The sequence below is a fragment of the Euprymna scolopes genome, chromosome 3, assembly GCF_053919585.1.
Source record: "Euprymna scolopes isolate OS-2025 chromosome 3, ASM5391958v1, whole genome shotgun sequence".
NCBI classification, from domain to species: Eukaryota; Metazoa; Mollusca; class Cephalopoda; order Sepiida; family Sepiolidae; genus Euprymna; species Euprymna scolopes.
Window position 1 is genome coordinate 150,414,590 of NC_136484.1, and position 20,427 is coordinate 150,435,016.

At 35.4% G+C, this 20,427-nt stretch overlaps 1 protein-coding gene across 1 annotated transcript; it reads left to right on the forward strand.

Moving 5' to 3' along the window:
- Positions 1–317: 317 nt before the first annotated feature.
- Positions 318–16,043, forward strand: LOC145259771 (A-kinase anchor protein 17A-like). The gene is made up of 4 exons (XM_080117518.1): positions 318–1,823; positions 3,616–3,764; positions 11,909–12,149; positions 15,617–16,043. The coding sequence occupies exons 1-4, from the start codon at positions 1,050–1,052 to the stop codon at positions 15,908–15,910; spliced, it is 1,458 nt and encodes a 485-aa protein (XP_079973644.1). The 5' UTR covers positions 318–1,049; the 3' UTR covers positions 15,911–16,043.
- Positions 16,044–20,427: the final 4,384 nt, after the last annotated feature.

The following is a 20,427-nucleotide window of genomic DNA, read 5'->3' on the forward strand; positions in this document are numbered from 1 at the left end:
AGGTTTTTATCATTTATTTTATGTAAAATTACAAATAATAAACAATTAGGTACAACAAGGCCAACTCAAAAAATTAGGAGGAGGGTACTTGTCACTGTACCTTTTACTTTAGCTAGTATCCCTAGCTTAAGTTCTCACTCACAACAATTACACCAGGGGCTGTTCTACTTACTATTCCCAAATTAAATCGATTAAAAAAATATATATATATTCAACAAAAGTAAAAGATACTACACTGTGATCTTGGCCCGAAGGCCCACAAATGCTTATTACAATGTTTTAGAGAATTTAAGAATTTAGAGTTATCCCCACTTTCCGTTTTTAAAAATGTACTTTACTTAATTATTTTTTTTTTTTTTTCTGTCGTCCGTAAACATTAATTTGTATTCATTTTATGATTATATATATTGGTTCATGTAATTAAATACAGTTTCCTTGTGTTAGTGCCATTTAAAAAGTTTGTGTTTTTATTGTATGTATTAAACAAAAAGTTTTTTTCCGTTTCGCCTGTACGAGTTCGTGTTTTGTATCAACCACGATGGCAGCTTCCGTTGTGATAACATAAGCTCGCTCACAAATTGATTGTCATCACGTCTCACACATTTCACAAAATTAATTATTAATTTAAACCAAGGATCATGAGAAAATGATAACAGTGGAATGATCCGCACGGACCATGTTTTGTTTTTTCTTTTTGTAAAGCTTGTGATTATAATAGTTTAATAATAATGTAAACATTACAATCACAGCAAATAGCGTTTGGCGAATTTTGAAAGACGGAAACCGAATATATTTAAATATCGTATTTTTGTGACTTTTTTATTTTGTTAAAAATTAACGTTTTATTTTTATCGTTAATATTTTATCTGTTCATATAAAATAGTCTATTGTTCAAAATGGCCCCTAAAAGCCACATTTTTTGGAGCTTGCTTATCCATAAACCGTAAGAGTAACACAACTATTTGAACATATTTTTCGGCGGTATCTCTAAACGTTTTATATTTTTTTATTTTTATTATTGTCAATCAGTTTATAATTATCTAATAAGCATGACCAACCCCACAGTATGTATGGATGTGTCAGATGCCGTGGAGTTAAATGAGGATTACGGACTCTACTTGAAGCCGATCGCCCGTATTAACGTCTCCGTTCAATTACCGCAGTTGAAGTGTCCAGGGAAGACCATTTCTAACTGGGAAGTAATGGAGAAAATAAAAAATATGATCAAACCTCACATCTTCACTTCTTTGAAAGTAACCAAGAGTACCCTAGAGTTTATTCGGCTTGAGGGCGAAGCTGAAAACAAGGCGATTATAAAGACGCTGATTTCAAGATTAGATTCCAAGTCGATCAAGCTTAGCGGTTTCTCTGATATTCTCAGAGTGAGATCAGCCGAAGCGAAAATCCATTTCCCAACACGTCACGACATGGCATCGTACTTCCGAGACGCCAAGAACATCAACGAAATGAAACCAGGGGAAAGACCCGACACCGTGTATTTCAAGGATCTTCCGACACGTTGGTTTTCTAGTAGAGCCGACCCGAACAAAGACCGACCAAGTCAAACCGTTTTGAATCGGGTCTTCGCTGTTTTTGGTGAGATTCGCTGCATTGACATTCCAATTCTTGACCCTTACAGAAAACAGATGTTAGAATCAAAACCAGGTACCATACAGACATTTTCCTTTGGCCAAGATCTCACGTTCGAAGCATACATCCAGTATAAAGAATATGTCGGTTTTATAAAAGCGATGGATTCTTTGAGGGGGATGAAGCTTATGTATAAAAGCGAAGGTGACAAAGCACTGACGGCTAACATAAAAGTAAGTAACTTTACGATCGGTTTTGTTGAAGATGTGTATTTGGTAAAACTGCAATTTAGGGGTCTAAACACAATACAGAGAAAAGTGGTGTATAGACGGGCGATAAACAATATTTTATCTTGTTTTTGTTAAATATTAATAAACAAACAAACATTTCGAGTTATAATATATTTAGAATTATGCTTATAATCTTAAGAATATACTACAAATGTGTACATATACTGAAGTAATTGCTAACTTCCGTTTGTATGAAGACTTTTTTAGTGATTTATCTTAGTATATATGCACATTTTTAGTGTTACAAGCGTAATACTAAATAGATTTTAACTCGAAATGGTTCTTCAATTATTAATATTTAAAAAAAAAAAACAAGATAAAACATTATTTATCACATTATGTTCAGGCCGCTAAATTACGTTTTTAACATGTTTTTTTTTGTTTTTTTTTTATATGTGAGTGTAGGAGATTTGGTCGACATTCACCGATGCCTGGTATCGCAGCCATGGCGTGAGCATAGGTAAATGTCTCCCAACCTTTAACAAAAAATAAAATAAAAATTTTCAGAATCAGCATTAAGGTGAAGACGAATTTAAACGTTCATAATATGATTTTTATTTAGCAATAGAAAGAAAAATCATTTTTTGTGTTGTATTTTTATATGCGTGTGCCGATTAAATCGTTCATGTTTTGTAAGAAATGTGAAAATGTTCTTGAAAGAAGTGTTCTGGCCTATATGCTGTTTGTAACTTGATGTATAGTCGCTCAGACTTTATATATTTTTAAAATAGTCTGATAGGATTTGAATTAAAACATGTAATGAAAAGCAGGAGAGAGAAATCTTTCTCTGACTGAGGCAGAATGTCATTTTTGCAGAAAAATGTTTCTTTCTTTTTTTATGAAAAGGTAAATAAAGTTTGTTCTTTTAATCAGTTCTATGAATATATCTGATGCAACACAAAGTTATATATTTTTTCTTTTGGTAATTAATCCAGGGTGATTTATATGTTTCAGGTGCAAGATACGCAAAATCATATTAATTGTTTAACGTCACGAGATGGAGTGAGTGGTTGAAATGCGTCCTGCCTGGACTGAAAGGGAACTCTGACTTGACTGGTTGTGTTTCGTGTGCAGTGCCTTTTTTATAGGTGATAGTCTGTCACCAGCGAAAGCTGTTAGAAAAATATTTTTTAAATTCGCTTTCTTTGAATGCCAATTGGATGAAAAGTAAACACCCTGTCACGTGGTACTGCTCAGGAATTACAATTACAAAGTTTCAGTTTTTATACCCGCATAATTTGCATGGGTGTAGATAACAGATGTACATGCAACTGGAATGCTCTTTGTCCTGCCACTCTAATGTCTATTGCGAGTCGCTACTGTGAAAAAAATTGATATTTCTATAGGAGGAGACCCATATCGATTTGAATGTTTTGGATTGCAATTTACAAAACAAACAAAAATAGCCGAAACTGCTTGCCTAAGAATTGACTGCCCTTAACTATCTTGACTGCTATGAACTATCATGCATAGTCAATGTTCATTCGGGATACTGTGTGTTCTATAGGAGGAACCAGCTTAACCCATTGTGGGTGAATGTCGCCTCAAGTCAAGATATACAATAAAAGTAACAGAAAATTATATCACTTGTCTAAAATTGCTTTGAAGGGTCTGTTTGTACTGTTATTAAAAGGTCAGAATGTGTCGCATTATCATGAACTCACTCTGGGATAGGTAATCCGGCTAGTATCATAATATCGTGTTGTTTTGACTTATTCTGTGTTCATTTTTCTAGGTTGATTTTGACAAAACAAAACATTTGTCTGAGAAATCAATTCGAAAACGAAAACTGGAGCGAGAAAAACTTGAAGTTGCTGAAAGAGAAAGGATTGAAAGAGAGAAAAAAGAAAAAGAAGAAGAAGAAAGAAGAAAAAAAGAAGAAAGGTGAGTTTTTTAATGGAGTTCTCAACCAGTTGCCTTTATTTTTGCTTTATTAATATACAGCATCAATTTAGAAAATAATGGAAAAAGGAGTGATATGATTAAACTTTTATTTGGCGATGTGTGGACACTGCAACCTATAAAGAAAATGGCCGCTGAGTTTGAGTTTTATGTAAAAACTGAAATTGAAAGAAATCCTTACTCTTCATATAAATTATAAAGATAATTGTTTGTAAGGAAAATTTGTTTTGCTCAAAAAAGTTTTTATTCATATTGAATGACAAAATTCATCTTTTGAACATTTCCATCATCAACCATCAATTTTATTTATTTTATTACTCTTTTTCAACCCAGACAAGGCATCTTTCCACTTGGAACATAAAGCACTACTATTTTGGATTGTGTAAAAAGGAATGGGAGGGCAGCGTTCATTGTCCTAGTTAGGAAAACAGGCCAAGCACTAGGCACCTCTAATATGTCCCTGATTGTACCTCTGAACCTGAACAATAGACAAAGGAGTGTAAAAGCTGGATGATAGGCAGAGCCGACCTACTTCTTAAAAATTGACTGAAGTTCAATGCGCTTGGTAAATTACAGATTTTGCACCTCCAAGAATTGACTATTAACTGATTGGAAATTCATTGAAGCATTTTTAAATTGTCAGGCAGCTTTATGGCAAGTTGGAATATGATTTTTCAGTCCTCATGAAATCTGTAGAGATACATTTGTTTAAAAACTAGTCTGTCAAATAGTTTCGTGCACAGTGAACACATAGACATAATTTGTAGAAAGAAAAGAATAAGCAATTATCGCCTTTTTTGACCTCACCTCTGACAAACAGGCGTCAACATTAAACTTCCATTTAAATATCTTTTCCTTTTCCATCTCTCTCTTTCTCTTTTCCCCTTGCATACGACAGAGATGAACAATGAACGACGTGATCCAAAACTTGGTTCACACACGGAAACATGACTCTCAAATTAAACAAACTTTTGCATACAAATCCAGTCTTAGTGAGGTAAGCTAAACATTGTATAATCTGTAGAGATACATTTGTTTAAAAACTAGTCAAATAGTTTCGTGCACAGCAAACACACAGACACAATTTGTAGAAAATAAAATAAGCAATTATCGCCCTTTTTGACCTCATCTCTGACAAACAGACGTCAACACTACGATCAATGAATTACCTCGGTAACAACATGAACTGAACAATTAATCTCAATCCACACATGATTGCCAAAGATCAACATGACATACACATACACAATATACACATGCTCTTGTACATTTTCTACTAAAAAGTATTGTTTGCTTAAAAATGTATAAATGTTTTCTACTTGTCTTTAATAAATTCTACAGGTTGTACATATATAAACTTGGCATCTATCTTCATTAATTTGTAAGTCGTTTAAATTGGTAAACTTTGACTTTCGACTAACACATCGGAATGGACACTTCAATTATTCACACCAATAATTAAACACGAATGAATTGGTGGCTATTCCTTCATTACCAAGTTACAAAAACAAATATTTTGTTGTAACTTCCCGAGATGGCGACGCACAGAAACACCCACCCCATATGTGTTCCAACCACGTGCCACAGGCTTTTATTCAACGTCTGCCATATTTACTTCACACCATAATAATAATAATAATCTATACTCCTATAAATTCGTTTTTCTTTTGTGTGCATTGATATTCATATTAAAACCCCTCTTTTCTATTAGTATTTATTTGCTTTCCCACCAAAGCAAAATGTGACATGGGGTCGTTTTTAAAGTGGGGTTAAACTAGCTCCCCGAAAAAAAGGGAAAAGGGGCACTCTGGTTGGGACCAAAAATAACAATTGTCCCAGTGTAAAGTGTTTCTCTTCCATTGACTGCGACAAATTACCTTAAGTGCAGCATTTGCAGAACAGATACTACACTTTGATCGCGGCCCAAAGGTCAAGAACAACAGAAAAGAAGCAAGCCTCTTTTCTATTTATTGTATTTATTTGCTTCCCCACCAAAGCAAATTAGGCACAAGGCCGTTTTTAATGTGGGGTAAAAACCAACTCCCTTAAAAGTAGGCAAAAAGGGGGCACTCTGGTTACTAAAAATAATAATTGTCCCAGTATAGAGGGTTTCCCCTCCATTGACTGGTACAAATTATCTTAAGTGCAGCATCTGCAGAACAGATACTACACTTTGATCCCGGTCCGAAGGCCAAGAACAACAGAAAAAAGACAAGGTATTTATTTGCTCCCCCTACTGAGCAAATTAGGCACAAGGCCGATTTTTAATGTGAGGAGTGAAGGGGAAATGGGGACCAACTCCCCGGGGAGTAGGAGAGCTGGATAGTGACAATTGGTATGAAGGGTTTCCCCTACATTGACCAAGGTCTTATATGTGGGGCTGCCCCCACATATGGTCTTTGCTTGCAGTATCTACCTGAACAGATACTACACTTTGAGATATTAAATCTTTTATTCGTGTTAAAAATACAGTCAAAATCAACGATGAACAAAAGACTTAGGCACATGGCCGACTCAAAAAGGGAGGGGGGATTTTGGGGGTCGTTGGTCATCCTTGTCACTCCAGAACTAAACAAAATAAAAAGTTTCTCCCAGCTAGTATCTTCTTTCACCATAATACCGCATTCACCCTTTCATATTTGGGGACGTCCTACTTAACTCCCAGTTTTTAAAACATTTTTTATTGACGTGTAAAAACAAAAAAGATAACAATTAAATGGTACAATAATTCATTTGTGTCGAGGGCGGGGGAAGAAAAAACAAAAGGTGATTAGTAGGACCCTCCCAACCCTGTCTACCTGATAGACTGCCCGTTCCACTAGGTTTGTAAAAGGAACCTCGCTTCTGCGGGTCAGTCTCTAGGTGGGGATGCCCTCTAGATGGGGGTGAATGGAGAAAAGAAAATTTTGTGGGTAAGAGATGGGGGTTAGTTGTATTTCTTTCTCTCCAAGATGCGTAAAATTTAGAGGAAGGGATTAAAACAAAAATTACAAGTAAGAGGGGTGGGGATCTTGGAGGCTTCCTAATCGGGGAGGGATGGAACACACACTCAGCATGTTGAGAGGCTACTTGTTTAATTTTACTTTACGGAACTGCACGTTCCACACCTATGCGGGGAACACGTATTCAAATCTGGCTCCTCTTCGTACACACAGACTTACTAAATGTATCCATCTTCTGTCAAATATCGCGTGATGCAGCCTTCTTCTATCACATCTGATCTTCACCCGTAGTTGGTGTTTAAAGAAAGCGATCAGATCCTGATCAGAAAAAGAACCCCCCCCCCGGCAACCTTGCAGACGCGACGTCCAAATCACCATTCTCGCCACAGCCAGGATCGGAACGTAGGTCATTTGTCTTTCCCGGTCCCACGGCCGCCTCACGTTGTCCACGACATTGGATACGGTAATTGGGCGAGGATGCTCAGGATCGATGCGAGCCGTCACCGCTGACATACGACCAGTACTGGCGGAGTTCGCGGCAATCAAAGAAAGCGTGATCAGTAGTTTCTACGGCCATTGTCCCACAACGGGGACGATCAGGCGACTCCAAAAACCCGGAACTGCATTGTATGTTGTTGAGTGGAAGTGCATTTCAGGCCAATCGCCAGGTCAGAGAGAACACCGAATTGTTCAGATGACTCGAACCTGGCGCCCAGCGGATCTCACTCTGCTGCCAACCCAAACGCGCGCATAACGGGTCGTCGGCAGCCCTCTTCACTAGATCCCTGTGGAGTTCTCTAGGGTTAGCAGTCACAAGGTTGCTGGACCTTGGTAGTCGTTTTAGCGCGGCTCGGCACTCTTTCATGTAGGCAGATTCTCCCCGCGACCTGTGATGGCTCTCGATAGAAGGGTCGAGAACGAGGTCGGGGAAGGCGGTAGTAACCACGGGGTGCCACAGTTGGTCATCTTGCATATAGTGGCTCAGGAAGGCCAGCCTCTCAGCATCTCAATGACACTTCAAGTCCGGCATTCCTAAGCCTCCCTCACACGGATGTTGAATACAGACCTGTCTGCTCATCCAGTGTCTTCTTCTGTCCCAAAGGAGTAAGGACAAGAGTTTGATAAGAGCTTTTAGGTGTTGTGCAGGCAGGGAAGTACGGCCAGTCGGTAAAGGATGAGAGGAAAGACGTAAGTGGCGCACGCCTCAGCTCTACCCTTTAAGGAAAGTTTACTAGGAAGCCACGAATTGACTGCAGCCTCCACCTTTGACCGTACCTCCAACCAATTCTTGTCAAGCTGGAGACCCGGTCCGAACCACATGCCGAGGATCCGGACCGGGCCATCTGTCCAGCTGAAGGGCGCCGGGAGGTTTGCGTTGCCACTCCAGGCGCCCAACCGCAGTCCTACCGACTTGCTGCGGTTTATCTTGGCTCCCGTGATTCTTTCATACTGTGCGAGTGCCTCTGACACGATCTCAATGTCTCTGAAGCCTGACACGAAGACTGTGACATCATCGGCAAATGCGGATACCTTGGCAGCTGAGCTGCCAGGCAGAGCCATTCCGCGCAAGGCCGAATTTGCCTCCATATGTCTCAGCTTGCGGAGCAGAGGCTCCAAGGCCAGGACATAAAGCAGGGGCGACAGCGGACAACCCTGACGAACCGACCGAGAGATAACAAAGGGTTTCGAGCGCTTTCCGTTGACTTGCACGACAGCCGTGGGCTGTCGATACATTACGGAGATTCACTTGCAAAAGTCCGGTTTAAAACCGGCGGCCTCTAAGACAGATGCCAGGAAATGATGGTTGACCTTATTGAAAACTTTGGACTGATCTAAGTTGATCAGCGCGGCTTCCGTGTCGTCATCTATTCCCCCCTCTAGGATCGTGTGGATCAGGTGCAAGTTGTTCTGAATCGATCTCCCCTTCACAGCATAGTTCTGTTCCGGTTCAACCAACTTGTCGATAACAACCTGCAATCGATTCAACAGGACATTGGCCAAAATCTTCAACTCTGTGTTTAGCAGAGTTATGGGCCTGTAGTTGTCTAACTCTTCCCCACCATGCCCGTCACCTTTCCTCAGCAATGTGATCACTCCATTGGTGACTTGCCCTGGGATGGATCCCTGAGCAAACCAATGGTTGAACACATCCGTGAGAAGAGGCAGAAACATGGGCGACAGCCTCAAATACAGTTCGTATGGCAGACCATTGAGTCCCGACAATCTGTCACAGCTGACCTTCTTCAGCGCAGTAAAAACCTCCCGTTCCGTCACCCGGCCCTTGCAACTAGCCGCTCTAGTCACCTCCAGGCGGGAAGAGTCGGCCAAATAATCGCTAAAACCAAGGACCTGAAGATCGAGCTGCTGCGTAAAACGCTCCTCAAAATGTTCTCGAAACCCCTCGCAGATCTCCCGAGTCGATTCCAGGGTGCGTCCATCCGGATGTTTGACTTTCGCAATGTATTTGTCCGAGCCACGCCTAGAACCTCATGGCGCACGTCTGCATCAAAATTGAATGCTTCATTGCCTATCTTTCTAAGCATAGCTCTAACTACTTGGCCTTCGTAACGCTCGCTAGTCTCGCCTAGAAGGTCCTGCTTAGCTAGTTCCTGACTAACCTTATCACCCTCCCCTGTAGCCCGGGCTAGTTTCTGCTCTAGCTTATTCTTTGTCTTGGCCTTATCTAGTGCGAGGCGCTGGGCATACTTGACGGAGAAGCTTCTGATCTTGGCTTTGAGACCTAACCACCACTTACTTCCGGTAATGGCTCCCACTAGTGCCTTTTTAATTAGTTCTCTTAACTGATCTTGGAAGTCTTGTATCTCCAGAAGGGAGGTGTTTAACTTCCAGTACCCCGCTAACTTAGGCCTATTTCCTAGCTTCAGCCGGGCCATAACTAGTTTATGGTCCGTCTGGCCTAGCCAAGTGAATGTGGGACAAGATAGGAAGTCTACTTTGCCTCTCCTAACTAACATCCTGTCCAAATAGGTGTTTGGATAGGAGGGAACGCTATTGGTCCACGTCCACATCTCCCGCCCCGGATGCTCGACCCGAAACCTGTCGACCAGACCGCATCTAGCCATCAGATCAGCCAGGATGGACTCGCACCTCTCCGACCCTCTAGCTCCGCCTCCTACCTTATCTATGTCGGGGTCTAAGATGGCATTCCAATCCCCCATTAGCACTACCCGCTTTCGACAATCTACAAATGGGTCGAGCTGACTGAAGAATGAGACCCTCTCACGAACGGTGCTAGGCACATGAACCGCAATCACCCGAAACACAGAATCTTTAACGGCAATATCTGCCACGACCAGCCTGCCCTCCGCATCCATATGGACAATGTCGACCGTCGCGGACAGAGTACGTTTAACTAGCAGGGAGACTCCCTTCCCCCGCGAGCTGCCATATGCTGAGAAAACCTCAAAGTCTCGAGCCAGCACCTGACAGTCCACAGAAGAAACAAAATGTGTCTCCTGAATCGAAGCCACATCCACTCCCAGGGACAAGAGGTCGTGCCGGAGGCGAGCCGCCCGGCCCGATGATCTCAAGCCCCTCGCATTCAGACTAGCCAAATTCAAAGCCATGGTACCTACATGTGTTATGCTCAGCTCCGAAGTCAGCCGGGGAAAGGACACCGACGTTGTATGCAATGCTCAAGGTGGTCAGGTTTTTCATGTCCTGACCTTCTCTCACAATGCCGCCGACGTCCAAAGGATAAGTCAATTTAAGGGCCCTATAGAGTGACAGATGGACCAACACTGGGACCCTTCCCTTGCATTAATTTCTTTTAAGATGCCTATCTACAGCACCCAAAAACCGCATATATGTTTTTTTTTCAAATGGAGGCTATTTTTGCCAATTAGAAAATCTCTTCCTTGATCCAGAAATATTTCTATGTCATGGAGGCTCTGCCTACAGAGGTTGCCAAGGAAGTCAAGGATATTTTCGCATCACCTCTCAGTGAAGATTCATACGAGATACTGAAACAAGTCATTCTTGAACGAACAAACACATTGGAGCCGGCCAGATTTAAACAGCTCTTCAACGACTTATTTTTCGGTGACCGAAAGGCTTCCCAACCCCAAGTGATCAGAGAAGCAAGATAGTGAATAGTAATCATAATCTAGATGATGATAAGATTTAGATCAGGAATGGTATGCAGATTGAGGCCGTATTTGGAATGACGCTGTGGTTGTTTTGACAATTTCAAATTTGTGAGAAAAATGGAAATATAAATATTTATTTATTAGAAGTGTAGACATTTTTTAAACATTGTTTCATGAGAATATTTTTATATAGAAAACCATAACAATGTCTTTTTTAAAATAAACAAATTATATATATTTATGTAAGTAAACTATGTCATTGGGTGTTAGTTGCCAAAAATTCTTTCCTCAGACTGCTTACCTTTCGAATTCATTTCTTGCTCACTGTTTCTTCGACTGTACCAACATGCAAAAATTTAAATGCAATGTGAACAAACACCTTACTGTCCAATTTCCATATCCAGGTTGGCCTCTATAAATCTGGCAGTGTTAGTCCATACTCCCCCCTCCCGGTTGACAAAACAAAAATAAACAAAAATCTTCATGATGTACATACCCATGACAGAAATAAAATATTGTACACTAAAAAATCACATAATTTGATCAACAAGTTTTGTTTTTATAAAGAAAATAATTTTTAAGTGATTAATGAGAATTCATAGCTCCCCTCCACACCTCTTGTTAAAAATGACTTTCTAAAATCTTGTGAAAGTGTAAATTATTTAGAATTATCTCCCTTGTCCTGCAAAATGTCATGGAAAACTCTGCGATTGTTGTTCAGCCATAATTTTTTTTTTTTTTTTTTAAATAAAACTACTTGATTAATTATAGTGATGTTTGGTATACAGTATTTTCTTTCCATTACAGGTATGTATACCATAAACATTTTCCTTTATTTTTGGTATTTTTGTGGAGTGGAAATTAAAGACTTGCACCAATTTTGCTTTTATTGCAGTAGCCCCTTAGGCATTAGTAACAATATGCTTTGTTTAAACGAATAAAGGTTTAAAAAGAATTAAAGTAGAAATAAATGTATTTAAAGAAATCAATCATTTTGTAATAAAGATAATTTCTTTTTGAATATCTGCTGGGATTATTATTTTTTTTTTTTTTGTTATGTTCATGTCTTTTGTAGACGCCAACAAGAACTTGAAGAGCAGATAAAGTTACGCAAACAAGAAGAGAAATTGCAACGGCAAGAAGAACGTCGGCGGGATCGTGAGGACAGACGTCGTGAGAAACAAGCAGCGAAAAGAAAACGTGAAGAGGAAGAGAAAATGAATCTAAAACTGGCAAAGGATGAGCGTAAATTATTAGTCACCCAACGGAAATTGGACTCGCTCCGTCTTATGACGGAACTTTTTAAAAATGTGAAGGTAATTTCTTTTGTATGTGTTTATTTATTTTTTTAATAATACAACTATTTTTTACAGTTTGCTAACAATTGAGCAGATGAAATAAACCTTATGGTAGTTTTATTAAAACTGATTATTTTAATGTATGACAAGTATTGTTTTACGTTTCGGAATTTTTTAGATAAGAGTTGATAATTTGGATTATTCAAACCATTGTCCTTATTTAGATGTTATTTTCACAATGTTTCAGTTGATTTAAACCATTGACCTTCTTCAGGCGCATCTTATCAAATTTTTTAAGCTTTCTGTTGAATTTTGGAATCTGTACAGAATTTAAAACAGAACCCTTTATTATATCACTGGGTAGTTTGCTTTTGTTCCATCAGCCATGATTTGTTAGAAGTCTTAAGTACTTCATAATTGTATTCTTAACGATCCTTGTGGATTAAAGGGTTCATTCAAAGTTCCATAGATTCAAAAGTTCGACAAGATTCAGCTGAAAGATGTCAGAGGTTACATTAGCTAAAACACAAGAATAATATCTAAGAGACAAACAATAGTTTGAATAATCCAAATAATATAAAGTATTGCCTTGATATAAAATAGAGCCAATTATTTCACTGTATCTTTGTTATTAATAGCTTTTTATTAGAAGACTGCCCTATTAGCTGTGGTCGAAAATGGGGCCACCTATCAGCCGTGGGTGTTGACTTAGAACAGAATTCTTGTGATTGAGCAGTCTATAGTCTGGTCTGGTTGCCTAAATGGTCATACAATTTATAACATTCTGCTTTGGCTAAACAAAAGCTAAGATCGGCCCAATCCAATAAACTAGTTAGTCACGTCATGCCATAATAGTATCTGTAAAACTCCTTCTGAAACATATTCAGTTTGATTCTGAAATCAAAACCTCCACTTTCTTCTTTCATTGTTTCTACAATACCTACAAGATGGTGGTTGCTAAGGGTCAATCATGTTGAGAATCAAGGTTACCACTGCCAAATTTCAACAATTCAGTTTTGAGGTACTGATATGAAAAAAATAGGAGGTAAACTATTCTGTCTCAAGATGAGTATAATGTTCACAGTATTACTGAACCAACCAGGGTGAATAGGATATTCATCCTGGTAAGTGATGCATGATAGAGCTAAGAATTATTGAAGAAACAAAACAAACAAATAAACATAAAATCCAAATCGCATTTATTAGTCAGATTCTTCTGACAATGAAAATAATGCTAAAGAGTTCTCAAGATTTATTGTCATGAGTCTCTTGATACATCCAGGCTACAGAAAGGCTAGAAGAGAAGAGGTTCTATTAACCAGACTCTGCCATAGGACATACACATACTACTTATAAACATTTGCTGGATGATGAAGAATCTCCATGTGTTTCATGTCAAGGATCATATACAGTTAAGCACACACTAGTGGACTGTCATAATAAACTTTTCAAAATCACTAGCCCAAACATATTAAACTAAATTTAGGAAATTCAGTAAAATCTAATTAAATACATAAATAGTTGCCCTACCATTAGCATTCCATCTAGCAATTTGCATCAGCGTTAAATAAATAGTTGCTGGTTGCAATAAGGCAAACTAAACCTAACTTAATACAAGATACATACTTAAATCTGTTTTGTCATTCATATATGGAAATATTTGTCTATCTTCTAAAAAAATTAAAATTATATTACTGATAAATTTTAATGTTCAAACCCTATCGATATTTTATTTTTGATTAGTTAAGAATAAAGGAATGGGGTAGGATCCTTTATTCTCGCACTTAGATGTTCATTACTATCAGCCATAAAACCGGAGACAAATTTAATAGCCGATAATTTTTTTTTATCTTCACCATTTAAAAAAAAAAAAAAAGAAGATGCTTATGGCATTAACAAAATAAAAACTAACTTGTCAGCTTTCAGATAAACAATTATATTTGTTTACTACTAGGTTATAAAAAAGAAATATTAAATTATTTATTAAATTTACTTATATATCATAATAATAGGTATAATAATTTGATTTTGAGCAACTAAGTAAAATGTATTAACGAATTAATTTAAGCAGCTGTGGTGATAATTTTAAAGCAAACCGTAATGAATCCCAAAGACTTGATTCTTTTTATTGTAAGTTTATTATTATCTATTTATGTTAGTTTGCCACCCAAGATTGCTTTTTTAATATTCTCTGATTGTTTTTTTCCTAAATTATTTGGTGTTTACTGAGATTATCTGTCTGAACATATAGAAATTTATTTTTGCAGCTAAATTTTTACCTTAGATAAATAAAATATGCCTGAATAATAATGATTGAAGGAATAAATATTAAAGTGCATAATATATAGAATGCAAATATTGATTATGTAGCTTTTATTTCAATCGAAGATATTCAGTGAATTTGTTGATTTTCCAGTTTCTTTGATTGAAATTCTTATATTTGTTAAAGATAAAAGTCTGATTTCGATAAACCTGTAAATAAAGTTAGTTGCATTTGCTACATGTAGTACTGACAGAATGAAACATCTTTTGTGAAACCATTCATTGCATGTTCTGTATTTAATGGAATTTGAGACAGTTCCAAGTTTACAAGTGTTTTATTTGTATTTGCCTAATGGGACAGAAATCACCTTTTTGGCATCTGATAGCATACAAAAATATAGGATGTCTAAAAAATGTACTCTTTCAATGACGATATACCTTTACTTATGAACATAGAGTGAAATGGAATAGCTTAGAATACAGAAGACAAATGTAATCATGTAAGAATCATCTTTGCAAATGTTCAAATTGATAACCATTAGTTTCTAGACAATATTGATAATGTGCACCAAGGGATTTGCAAATGTCATCTCTGAAATTTGTAGATTGACAAATTCCCGAAGCTAGTTGAGGTAACTCTCACCAGTCATAGTTCCATTTAAGAAAATTGTCCTATGATGCCCAATGTGGATATCCTGCACTAAATTGTCATTCCTGGTAAGTTTATATGGTGTTTGAGTGTTTACATTATATTTGGTGTTACATTAGGATTTATAAAACACTAATATGAGCAATTATGGATAAAGATCTGGTTAGAGATTTGTTAGCTTGGAAGTCAATTTCTAAAAGCCGGCCATCACATGCCAGTATATAAAACAGATGTTAAACTAATTATTATTATTATTATTATTATTATTGCTACTACTACAGAGGGAATGATGATGGAAAAGGAAAATAACAACATAATTTGATAAAATTAAAGATATTAAACAAAACAGATATTTAAACCATAAATATATATTCGAAAATCTTAAACTTGAAGCAGACAATCTTTTACTGAAATAACTGGCTTTGGCATAAAATTACTTGGAAAGGATTGATGTGCTGTAAAAAAAATCAACCAAACGTTTTCACAAATAAAGCTTAAGCTTATTAAAATAAAACAATATAAAAGTTTCTCTTTATTGAACTTTAAAAAAATTTTTTTTTTCTTTGTTAAAAAGGTTATTAAATTGAAAGAGGATGAGGATCGTCGACAGGCAGCAATTGCAGAGCAAAAGCGTTTAAAAGCTGAAGAAGAAAGGCTGCATAAGTTGGCAGAAGAAAAGAAAAAAGTTGAAGCCGAACTAAGGAAACAAGAAGAAATGAAAGAACGCGAGCGGGTGCTTCGAGGACGTCTTCTTCAGAAGAGAAAAGCAGCGCAAGAACGTCAGATGGAAGAAAACCGAGAAGAATTACGCAAGAAACTTACAGAAGGAACTGTTCGCTTAAAAAGTGCAGTAGTCTTGAAGAGATAGCAACTTATTTTTGTTGAACTACGGAAAATTTAAAAAACTTTATTTCAAGATTTCATATCATATATGGATGAAAGAGAATTGCCATTGATACACTTGCGTGACAATTTAATGTGTAAGTTAAGGGTGAATGTTTAAACATTTAGATTATATGTTTCAGTTTTTGCATCAATCTGTACATAATCATTTTTTCGATTATCTGAATTATTCAGACTACTGTTCTTATCTTCAGTATAATTCTCAGAACGTTTTAGCCGATGTAACCTCCGACCTTCTTCAGACTGAAGCATCTTTCTGTCGAACTTGAAAATCTGTTCAGAATTAGGAATGGAACACTTTATTTTGCTCCAGGGGTAGCATGCTCTCATTCTCTCAGCCAAGAGCAGGTAGAAATCTTAAGTAATTCACAATTGTATACTTAGTATTGCCTGCACTGAGAATTGAACCTTCAACCTCTAAAAGAGTATTAATTAGAAGTAAATTTTATTTAATACTTTGTTTGTTATAACATGGGCTCTTATGGAAGTTACATCGTCTGAAACGTGCGAATAGCACACAAAATAAGAACAGTAGTCCAAATAATACAAATTATCAATCGTCATCTCAAAACTTCAGAAACATAATCATTTTCACCTCATTGTAAATGGATCAAAGCATTTTACAACATTCATTTCTACATTTAACCAAAAATAATCGTATCTATCAAACATTGAACTTTTTTGATCTCTGGAAATATCCTTGATAATTTTTCTCCATGATAACATGAGTTTTAAATATATATTTTTGAATAATGTTTGTGCTGAATATGGATGCCGAGTAATGACCATAAAAAAAATGCTGAGTAATGACCATAAAAAAAATGTACATGATAACTGTGAATGTCTTCTCTTTGTGTTCATTGGATGAATGCAAGAAATAGGCAGTCACAATGTGCTGTTTATTTTATGTCTACACTCTTTAAACTTAGATCTACATTTATCACAGATATTGAGCACTCTTTCCTTATAAATGTAGTAACCATTAAAGGCCTGTTCAAAGGTGACTTGTGTTCTTGGGTTCAAATCATATAACCAATTTGAACACTGAAAATTCTGCAGATATTATTAAAAAAAAAGGTAAACTAAAATTGAGAAAAAAGATAGGGATGATGTGGAGTGGTGGTGAAAATCCAATCTGTTTATTATAACAATGTCCTCATGTAGAATTTGAAGTAAATTTGTAAAATTTAGCCCAGATTTAAAAAAATATTTAAGCTGATGACTATATTTTCATGTTTATAAGGGATCTATTATAAAATTGTGTTGTAAAATTTAAAGTAAAATGCTATTTCAAAAATATAATATTTATGATATCCTTTTATTTTTCTTTAGAAAATATTAAATAATACTTTATTAAATGATTATATCATTAATTCATACATGATTTCTACTTGGAGTTATATTGATTTTTATATACACAGAATTTAAGGGCTTTTTTTAGCGATTAGCCATTCATTTTGCCTATACCTAATTACAATGTAAGAATTTTTCTTCTAGTTTAATTTGTTGTCACTAAAGAGATTTTATTTACATCTTTAAAGACTTTTAGTTATGTCCTGTTTAAACTGATTTATAATTTAGCCCATTACAACATTTTAAATTTAACACACACACACACACACACACACACACACACACACATATATAAGCATTGAATTAATAATAATAACCACTAAATAATTAATTGTAAAAATATATATACCAAACCATAATTTACTAATTTAAATTAATAAATAGATATATTTCACTTGTTTGGAATATTAAAATGAAAATGTTTAAAAAATTAGATAAATAAACAAATGAAATAATATTCATTTAATATAAAATAATATTGTCTTAATTTAAAACGTATAATCATATAAGGCATTTATAAGATAGCAACAATAATAATTTACAATAAATAAAATATTTCACTATGTTTATGGTAAACTAGCAGGGAGGCTCAGTGTTGCCTGGGATTGAATGATGATCAACGAATGTTTCACACTCTCATATTTTTATTGTCATCAGAATCAGTGAATCACATATATAAGCATTGAATTAATAATAATAACCACTAAATAATTAATTGTAAAAATATATATACCAAACCATAATTTACTAATTTAAATTAATAAATAGATATATTTCACTTGTTTGGAATATTAAAATGAAAATGTTTAAAAAATTAGATAAATAAACAAATGAAATAATATTCATTTAATATAAAATAATATTGTCTTAATTTAAAACGTATAATCATATAAGGCATTTATAAGATAGCAACAATAATAATTTACAATAAATAAAATATTTTACTATGTTTATGGTAAACTAGCAGGGAGGCTCAGTGTTGCCTGGGATTGAATGATGATCAACGAATGTTTCACACTCTCATATTTTTATTGTCATCAGAATCAGTGAAATCGCCCATTTTTTATTCGAATTGATTGATTGCTCATTCTAGTTGGGGACTCATGGTGTACTGGAAAGAAGTTTCACATGCCTCCCTGCAGTGACTTAGTATGCAATGAATTGTAGTCTACATTGCACTGTAGAGAACCTACTGTTGATTTTATAAAATTATTTTTATATATAGTGGCTTGAATTTCAGTTTTAAATGACAAAATCAAGCATCATGGTTCAATTGCACTTTAAATAGAAACATTCATTTTGAACACACTCCTGTCATATCAAAGAACTTACTGCTGATTTTATATGGCAGGTCTTTCTGCTTGTGTGGTAATAAAACTTTTCAAATGCACTTGTGGCTGTATAAGGTGCTAACTATGGTCAAAATTTCCTGTTCCTTCTTTCATCAGATTTTTTTCGATTATCGACTATCAATACATATTGAAGACATTCCGATACAAAACCTATCTAAGATCACTGCCAGATACATAAAGTACATTTGTGTGAAATATATTAAGATATATATATAGAAATGATACAATGGATATGAAAGAATAGATGAGAGTTCTTGGGTTAGTAGATGTAGAACAGTTGGGGTAGCTGGGAGAGAAATGCCATGGAAAACATGAGAAGTGAAAAGAATGGACTTAAGAGAAAGAGGGATAAATAAAGACATGGTCAGAGATAGGTTACTTTAGCAGTCAATTTCTAACAGTTGCCAGCATGTAAAACAGTGTAAAGTCAAATATAATGATGATAACACAAAATGATGGTACAGTTATTTCATTTATGTTTTTATAGCAGATTGAATCCATGAGTAAATATTTGTTACATAACAAATGTATAATAATGATTGTTTTTATTTATTTCTGGATGTATGATGAAAAGATTTACATATATGTGTCTAATATTAGTTATAATTTTTGTCAAAAGTTAATTTTAGTATTAGATTTAATGACCATGTAAAACATTTTTGTACAGTTCCATAAAATTTATCACATAAAATAGATTTTTGTTTTTGTAGAAAGAGAAAATTTATTATTACTATGAAAATAATGATCTCTGGAAAGGATTCATTTTTCGTAAATATTCAGTACTTGTCCAGAATTCCTCCTATCTTACCAAAACAAATACAAATGGAAGAGTCTATCAGGCATGTACACAAAATGTACATATTTTGAGTAGTTGATAGGGTTTGGAAATGGGGTAGTTTGAAAAAAAAATATTTTGAATAAAGATAGAAAGTATTGTGAAAGATAGATTTTGGGGTGGATGTCAGCTGAGCACCTTGTCCAAGAACATTCGAAGCAGGTTAATATTGTGCCTGGAACCCAATATGTGCATGTGAGCGTGTATATTAGATTGGATGAAATACCCAACAGTTTATAAATATTCTTGAAAGAAAAACCTAACATTAAAATGACTAATCTTTATATTTGCTCAAAGGAAAGTACCATCAAAGAAAACGTTGGCTTTATTAGCCAATAAAGAAGATTTAACAAATGGAATATTATGTGTTGTCTTGATAATATAATATATAGAGAGAAGGAGGGAGGACTGAATAGTTCAATCGATACCAGCACTAACTATAAAAAGAGTTATATTGTTTAAATCCTAGTGGATCCATTGCATTCACTTATACAATTGAGAATGGTGTGAAGGGCATTTCTTTCCAGTTATATTAAAATAGCCATTATATATATATATATATATATATATATATATATATATATATAATTACAAATTGCAAAATTATATTACTAACTCAATAGTGCAGAACGAGAGCTATAAATACTTTATTTTTTAACTACTTTTAATACAGAGAAGAAAAGTCACTATGAATTCATAAAAAAATGGATAACTGATGAATTTATGAGTTTTGTTCTTGTATCAAAAGCAGTTAAAAATTATAAAAAGTGTAGTATTATAAAGATAACAAATTTTATATTAGATCCTTTTGTGATAAGGAGATGTTCAATAAAGCATTAATATGAGAAATATTGAACTGATGAAAAATAAAATGATTCATGGATTATCTTTGAAAATCCATGGATTAAGGGCCAGTTTTTCTATTCCTTGCTTGAACACTTC

What these genes read in the sequence shown, in the direction of transcription:
- LOC145259771 (XM_080117518.1), top strand. Translation starts at nt 1,050, where the DNA reads ATGACCAACCCCACAGTATGTATGGATGTGTCAGATGCCGTGGAGTTA. An exon ending in CACTGACGGCTAACATAAAA is followed by an intron (nt 1,824 to 3,615) that starts GTAAGTAACTTT and finishes TCATTTTTCTAG; the next exon opens with GTTGATTTTGACAAAACAAA. An exon ending in AACTTTTTAAAAATGTGAAG is followed by an intron (nt 12,150 to 15,616) that starts GTAATTTCTTTT and finishes TTTGTTAAAAAG; the next exon opens with GTTATTAAATTGAAAGAGGA.